Source organism: Capricornis sumatraensis, chromosome 8 (assembly GCF_032405125.1).
Source record: "Capricornis sumatraensis isolate serow.1 chromosome 8, serow.2, whole genome shotgun sequence".
NCBI classification, from domain to species: domain Eukaryota; kingdom Metazoa; phylum Chordata; class Mammalia; order Artiodactyla; family Bovidae; genus Capricornis; species Capricornis sumatraensis.
The window spans coordinates 87,956,546-87,963,386 of record NC_091076.1 but is presented as its reverse complement, the minus strand read 5'-3'; the positions used below and the strand labels follow the sequence as shown (position 1 = coordinate 87,963,386).

Here is a 6,841-nt window from a genome sequence, read left to right as displayed (position 1 = left end):
CCCGAAGTCGCCTCGGGAAGTCCGAATGGTAACCTAAAGCCTTTCCCCTCCCTCTGTAGGGAGCAAGCACCACGCGGTCTCCCCCATTTGTCCCACACGCCACCCACCCATAGGCCTATCTGTCCTGAAGTCTCTCAATTTCTGAAGCGGCAAGGGAGGGGGGCTGCACCCCACTAACCTTCGGAGTATGCGGTATTAAAAATTACTAAAGATTGGGACTTCGCTTGAAGGAGAACGTGGAAAGCAGAAAGTAACTTTCTCTGGGCGAGGCGCGATACCAGGGAGCTTAAACTGGACCACGGGGCTTGGAAAGACTGTAAATCACGAAATTGACACCTTCCCCTTCCCGAAGCACACTCACTATCTAAGAAGAGCCAGGGAGGGAGGGTCATGCCAGTCGGGGCCTTTTTTAACCCTCCCCCTTCCCCGCCCCAGCTTTAGAATCCTCTTTGGTTAAAAAAAAAAAAAAAGGATTTGGAAGATTTAGAAGAGTCTTCCTTCGGATAAGAGCGAGGACTGGGATGCCGCCCGACTCGAATTGCTCGGCTGCGGCGGCCAACTCAGGGTTTCCTGGAAAAGGAGGAGTCCGCTCTGAGATGGAGCTGCCGTCGAGACGTGGCCGGGGACCTTTCCAGATGCTCGCCTCCTGACTGCTCGCTGCGGGGAGGCTCGGAACGTGGGTCTGGCGGCCCGTCCTCTCCACTTCATTTCTGTGCGCTCGATCGCCAGAAGGCTGCCAGAACCCGCCAGCCCGGGCTGCGGGAAGATCCAGCTTAGCCTCGCTGATGTTCCGCGGACAAGGTCGCGTCTGATCCCGGTCGAGGTACACGACTTCAGGTTCCCCGGCTCTGCGAACAGCCGGTCTGCCCCAGGTTTCTGGAACTCCGCGCTATTGGCATATTGTCTATGCGGCTGTGGAAAACCGGGTTGGCGCCAAACTGTCCTCCACTCCCCCAGAGTGTATGTGGACTGAACCGGCACAAAGTAAAAGGAAACAAGTCTGTGCCCACTACTGTCCCGGCGGCCTGCGGTTCCCCATTCTGACACTGGCTTTTGGGGGCTTCTGCCACCGCTGGTTCTTTCACTCGGTAAAGAACCTGCCTGAGACTCCAAGGCCTGAGACTCCGAAGCTCCTTGGTGTCACCGGCAGGCAAGCAGAGGAGAAATGGGTAGTGAACGACCCATATTCATTTTTTCTCCTTTTAGGCTATACAAGTGTGTTTGGGATGTGCCTGCCACGGATAGGCTACTATTCCCCTCATTCTGCAATCTTTGTGCCTAAGAGGGGCTACAAGGCCACAGATGTCTATTTCATGCAGCTCCCAAATGCCCAATGAATCACGACCTACTTCCTTTGGTTAGAACCACCAGAATCATTGAGGGAAGGCTTGGAAAGTTTTGGAGAGGAAGTGGTGAATTATCCAGGCATTTTCTCAAACCCCATTTCTCTGGAAGAAAGAACAGACCCTGGAAGGCAGTCCACTGGCTTCATTTTCACCCAGGGCCGAAACTGAGGAGTTAGGCCTATGGACTTCTGAGACCAGTGGGTACCGTCTAGGGGATCGCAGGGAGGGAGGGAGAGGTACCCTCCAGCATTGGCCATCCTGCCTAGTTGTCATCTTAGAAAAAATGCTAAAGGGGCAACAGGAAACGTTACAGAGGTAAATCTGCCATTTCTTGTCTCCTCTGCCTTCACTGCAATGGGGACAGGCTTTGGAAATGGAAGAGGATCCAGAGGAAGCTGTCCTGTCACCGGTCTCCTTCCAAGTTTATTCATGATCAGCTCAATCCATGAAAGCAGTTTCTAAAAGTGCTCTACAGAGCTCTAGATAGAAAATATGATACTAATTATCATGGCAGCTAGTACTGGTTATGGTGATTATTGCAACTGCCAGAATGAATGATTATGACTGGGACAAGGTCATTTGGGTAATGTTACCTGGTGGACTGGGCTGTAACTCTGGGCCTTGCTGGCTCTCTGGGATCCACGGGGTATCCAGACTGTCCCTGAAGAACAACCCAGGAACATTGGCCTGGGAAGAGTGTCACTTCTGGGAGCCTCTCAAGCAGAGTCCGGGGCCCCAGCTTGGCTGAGGCAGGCTCCTGGTCTCACCAGGATACCCCAGCTTCCCCTTTCCCCCTCCCAGCCAGAGCCAGGGAGCTCCCTCACGGAGTAGCACTGGTTTTGACCTTGGCGAGGACCTTCTTCTCCTTCACCCGACGATTCTGAAACCAGATGGTGATCTGGCGCTCTGAGAGGCTGGTGGCAGCCGAGATCTTGCGCCTCTTGTCCTTGGTGATGAACTTGTTAGCCGAATACTCACGCTCCAGTTCCCGCAACTGTCCCTTGCTGTAGGGAATGCGCTTCTTGCGGCCTCGACGGAAGGCGCAGCCGTCAGGCGGATGCTGTGCGCTTGAGTCTATGCAGGAGAGGGAGGGAAAGAGAGACATGCTCAAACCACGGCCTGGCGCAAGCCCAGCGTCTGACCCAGGCCCCACAACCTAGGTCATCCTACAGGAGTACTCAGGTTACCATACAGGCACTGCCATTTCCCCAAAGCACAAGAGGACACCTCCACTTCTGGCTGGTTGGTTTCCTGATCCACCCAGCCTTGGAAAGAGGAGATTTCTGCAGGCCACACTCACTCATCACTGCCTTCACGCCTGCAGTCTGCAAACACACCCAGCCCACTGTCTAATGTCCACCCTCATATGCATTTTCCAGCTCTTGGCCACTCTTACAGATACTACAAGCAAATTCTGTACAGGAGGGAACACATTTCTGCCCCTACTCCCAACACACACACACACACACACACACACACACACACCAATGCACACACTTAAGTTATGGCTGCAGGAAATCTACACTTCCCTTTGGAAACTGAAAAATTCATCTGAGAGAAAGTAAGGGGTTGTATTCTTTACAGAACAATCAATTTCTCTGTCCCCACCCAGCTGCACCCCCACACTCAATGAATTGAGAAGAATTAAACTGGGGTCCTGCTGGGCAGGAACACCCTAAGTCTCAAACAACAGCAAAGAGAGTCAAGCACTCCGACATATTGAAAGGCTGGTCCCAAGGCCTCCCAGGGAAATCAGAGACCTGGTGGGCCTCAGGCTTCAAATAGCACCCAGCTCAGGCCCCTCACACTGACCCTCTGGGGCCTTCACCCAGGCTCTCTAACTGCCTGGACCCTCCTTCAGAGCCCTAATAGCCAACCAAGGAGAACCAAGCTCCTCCTCACCAGCCCCAAGACCCATCCAGGCAGGGTCTACAACGCCACACTCAGCACCAAGGGCATCCAGAGCAGCTTACCTGCAAATGCTGCCTTCCAGAAAGGACCTGGGGGGTTCTGTTCTCCCTGGCAACACATCTGGCTGTTCCAGCCACCGGTGAGGGCCCAGGGCTGGTAACTGTCCACAGGCAGCAGGGAGTCATGACGGGGCTCCCCAGGGGCGCCCAAGGTCTGTACCACCGACACATCCAGGTAACTGGTCATAGGCTGGTAGGGTCCCGGGTATCCCGGGTAGAAGGCAAACTCGGTGGGGCGGCTGGGGTACTCCTCCCCGGACGCGGGAGTCTCCGCAGGGTAGGCGGCCAGGGTGGCTGCCTGGGCACAGGGCTTCAGCGAGCTTCGAGACACTCGGCAGGAGTAGTACCCGCCTCCAAAGTAGCCGTAAGGCACTGGAGCTGGGGACGCCCCCTGGGGCATCCCGGGACATGGGTGGCACTGCTTTGGCGGTTCCGCAGAGCCTGGCAGATCCAGGGGGCCGTAGTTGACAGCAGGCAACAGCGTAGACGCCGACGCTGGATGGCTGGTCAGTGGGGAGTGGGTGACCAGGTTCCGACTCCCTCCAGCTCCCAGCAAGCCTTCAATCTCCTTGGCGCCGTCCAAAGTGGTATAATTGCCGGGCTCCATGGGGCCGAGGATCGGCTCATGAGGCGCTGGGGGTGGGGGATACAGGGGGCACCCAGCTCTCTCTCCCCACCCGGGCCCGGGGAATCCAAAGCGTTTTAAATCGCTGGCAGCTCGCTGGGCGCCTGCATTCGCTTAGCCCGGCCGTCGTGACGCAGGAGCCGCAGGTGCCCGGGCTCGCGGGCTGATTGGCTGCGGCCTGGCGGAGAGAAGCTCATAAAATCTTCACTGCAGAAATTGCGAAAATACTTTACCCCCGCTTTCTCTCTCTCCCCCCGCACCCTCCCTCGCTCCCTTGGTCACTCCCTCCTCCTTCCTTCCTTCTCTCCCCGCCTTCCTCCTTTTCCCTCTCCTCCCTCCTCTCTTTCTCTCTCGGCTTTTTCTTTTTCTTGATTGCATTTGAAAACGAGAGAAAAGAGACAGGGTGTCTTCCCGCCGCTTTCCAGTTGGGAACAACCCAGCTACGTCGGGGGTGGGGAGACGGGAGAGGAGAGACGGAGCCAGCCCCACCTCGGTCGCCTCCTCTCCCTCCCTGACTCTCTGTCTCCTGTGCTTTGGCAATTTTAACGAGAGAATAAAAAGCTCTCCCTATAAAGTGTCCATCTCGTGGAGGGAAGGGGAGTTGAAGGTGGGGCCTGGAGGCCGCTCTGAGCCTGAAAGGAAAAACCCGGGAATGCGCCTGAGCCAGAAGGGGCTAGAAAAATGGGAGTTAAGGGATAATTCTGGAAGCTCCTTGCTTTGGTGTCCCAGTACTAGCATCCCAGTTCACTCCAGGTGCCCCTCCCATTCTAGATGCGCAGTAATAAGCTACTCCTGGACCTCGGGAAGTGCCTAGAACGCCTCTTCCCCAGAGACCCTGGCTACCGCCCATAGGCTATAAAGCTCCGGATTCTAAGAGGGGTGGAAAGGAGAGGGAGCGAGACACGGACTCCGAAGAAGGAGACATGAGAACCGGAGACGTTAAAGGTTCAGACCTGAAGCGGAAATGGAGCTTCTGGTCCTGGCCTGTAAAGGGGGGTCTGGATTTCCGTTTTAGGATGGGGAAAGAAATATGGAAAGATGTCACATACGACCTGCATATTCAGAGAGAGGCAGAGAAAGAGCCAGGAAAATGAGATCCAGAGACACACAGAAAGGGAGAGAAGTTGAAGGAAGTGTTTGAGTGAGAATGTTATAAAATCCTGAAGTACCAGTCAGAAAAGATAAACACTTTCCCCCCTTTTCTGGGATCTAAGATTATTTCCAGAAAACCAGGCCTGGCTAACTGGCAAAGAACTAGTTTCGAGGGAATCTGGACCCCAAGAATACAGAAGCCTGGCGTTTATGAAGTACCCAGTCTCTCTGTCTTCTCCTACATTCCATGGGGCCCAGAAAATTCACCTTGATCTTGGCACACTACCACCCAAACCTAGGACCAGAAAACCCAGGACCTCTATCTGCTTCCTCCAGGCTTTCCTTTCCTAGGAAGGAAAAGGGCATGGGAGAGGGAATCTCAACCATTGGAGGAATTATCTGAGGCTCATCTGTTGGGAACTATTGTGCAGTGCAAGGCAGAAGCCCCAAACCATTTTTTTTTTTCTCACAGATCTGTCTTCAGAGATTTTCTGTTTCCATCACTATCCCTCCCAAATCAAATCTTCTGGGTTCACTTTTTCTAAAACTCACAAGTTTTTTTTTTTTTTTTTTTGAGAAGACAGGAACTTTTGCATTCTACACTAAGCTCATGGCAATTTTATAGAACAGACTACCCTGCACTCTAGGTGGGCTTGGCCATACCCCCTCAACAACCTGAGTCTGAACTTGAGCTATCTTTCAGGAAAGGGCCCATGCAACTGGATTTGCTCCAAGTTGCAGAGCTGTAGGGAAGAGTATAGCTCACTTTCAGTGACCATTGCTGATAACTGAAGACACCAAGCATGAAATCCTCACTGGATTTTGTTGCATTTGAAAACAACAGGAGAGAAAAGGGAGGCGATGTCTCTTTGATGCTTTCCAGTTTCTTGCTATAGCCTCTTGGTTATCTGATTATGAAAGACAGAAATACCAGGATTTTTACCTAACGACTAAGAATTTTTTACTGCTTTTTGCTTGGTAGATGACAACACAGGCATGAACAGATCCCTAAATTGTATAAATAGGTAAATCAATTCCATTCCTGGGAATATACCCAACAGAAATGAATGTTTATATCCATCAATAGACAAGTACTAAAATATCTAAAGCAGCTTTATTTATTATAGCTCAAAAATAGAAACAACTCAGATGTTCATCAAGAGTGCTACACAGCCATTTTAAAAAACACTGCTACACACAACATAGATAAATTGCACAGATAGGTGGGTAAAAGAAGCTACACAAAAAAGCAAATTTTTTATGATTTTATTTCGATGCAGTTCAATCAAGAATAGCCAAAATCAAATCTATGGTGATAGAGGTCAGAATAGATTGCCCTGCAAGGGGAGCTTCTGACTAGGAGGTGACATAAGGCTGGAAATGTTCTGGATCTCAGATCTCTATCTACGTGCTAGTTACATGGGTATGTTCCCTGTAAAAATTCAAGATGTACATGGGGTATTTCTTGACATTACATCAGCTTATCTCTCTTTTTTAGAAGGAACATAATTAAATACAAAAATTTCAAGATTCATAGCAATGTTGCCTGCCATTGTGCTTTTTGGATATTAGTGTTCTTATCTATGTCTTACGGAAACAAACAGCTGAATGCATGTAATTCTGCATCACTGTAGAATGCAAAGAAGACCACCTCAAACCTTGCCCTGGAGAAGCTCACCAACTGTGCTGGAGACCTCTATGTAAGCAGATACAATTCAATACAAATAAATACTATGGCGGGGGAGGGGGGATCTGTTTTGCTCTACAATTTATTTAGCATCTAGTAGATTCTAGGGAACAGTTCCAAA

General features: G+C 51.4%; 1 protein-coding gene across 1 annotated transcript; it reads right to left on the bottom strand.

The window, feature by feature from the left end:
* Window positions 1-2,166: 2,166 nt before the first annotated feature.
* Window positions 2,167-3,923, bottom strand: HOXB13 (homeobox B13). Its single transcript, XM_068978979.1, has 2 exons — window positions 3,320-3,923; window positions 2,167-2,420 (listed from the first exon to the last, which is right to left on the bottom strand). Exons 1-2 carry the CDS (start codon window positions 3,921-3,923, stop codon window positions 2,167-2,169), a joined length of 858 nt encoding a protein of 285 aa, XP_068835080.1.
* Between the last annotated feature and the right edge of the window lie 2,918 nt (window positions 3,924-6,841).

Bases quoted from the DNA above. Each gene is read 5' to 3' on its own strand.
- HOXB13 (XM_068978979.1), bottom strand. From the start codon at position 3,923: ATGGAGCCCGGCAATTATACCACTTTGGACGGCGCCAAGGAGATTGAA. The intron at 2,421-3,319 runs GTAAGCTGCTCT...TCTCCTGCATAG, and splicing joins CTGGAAGGCAGCATTTGCAG to ACTCAAGCGCACAGCATCCG.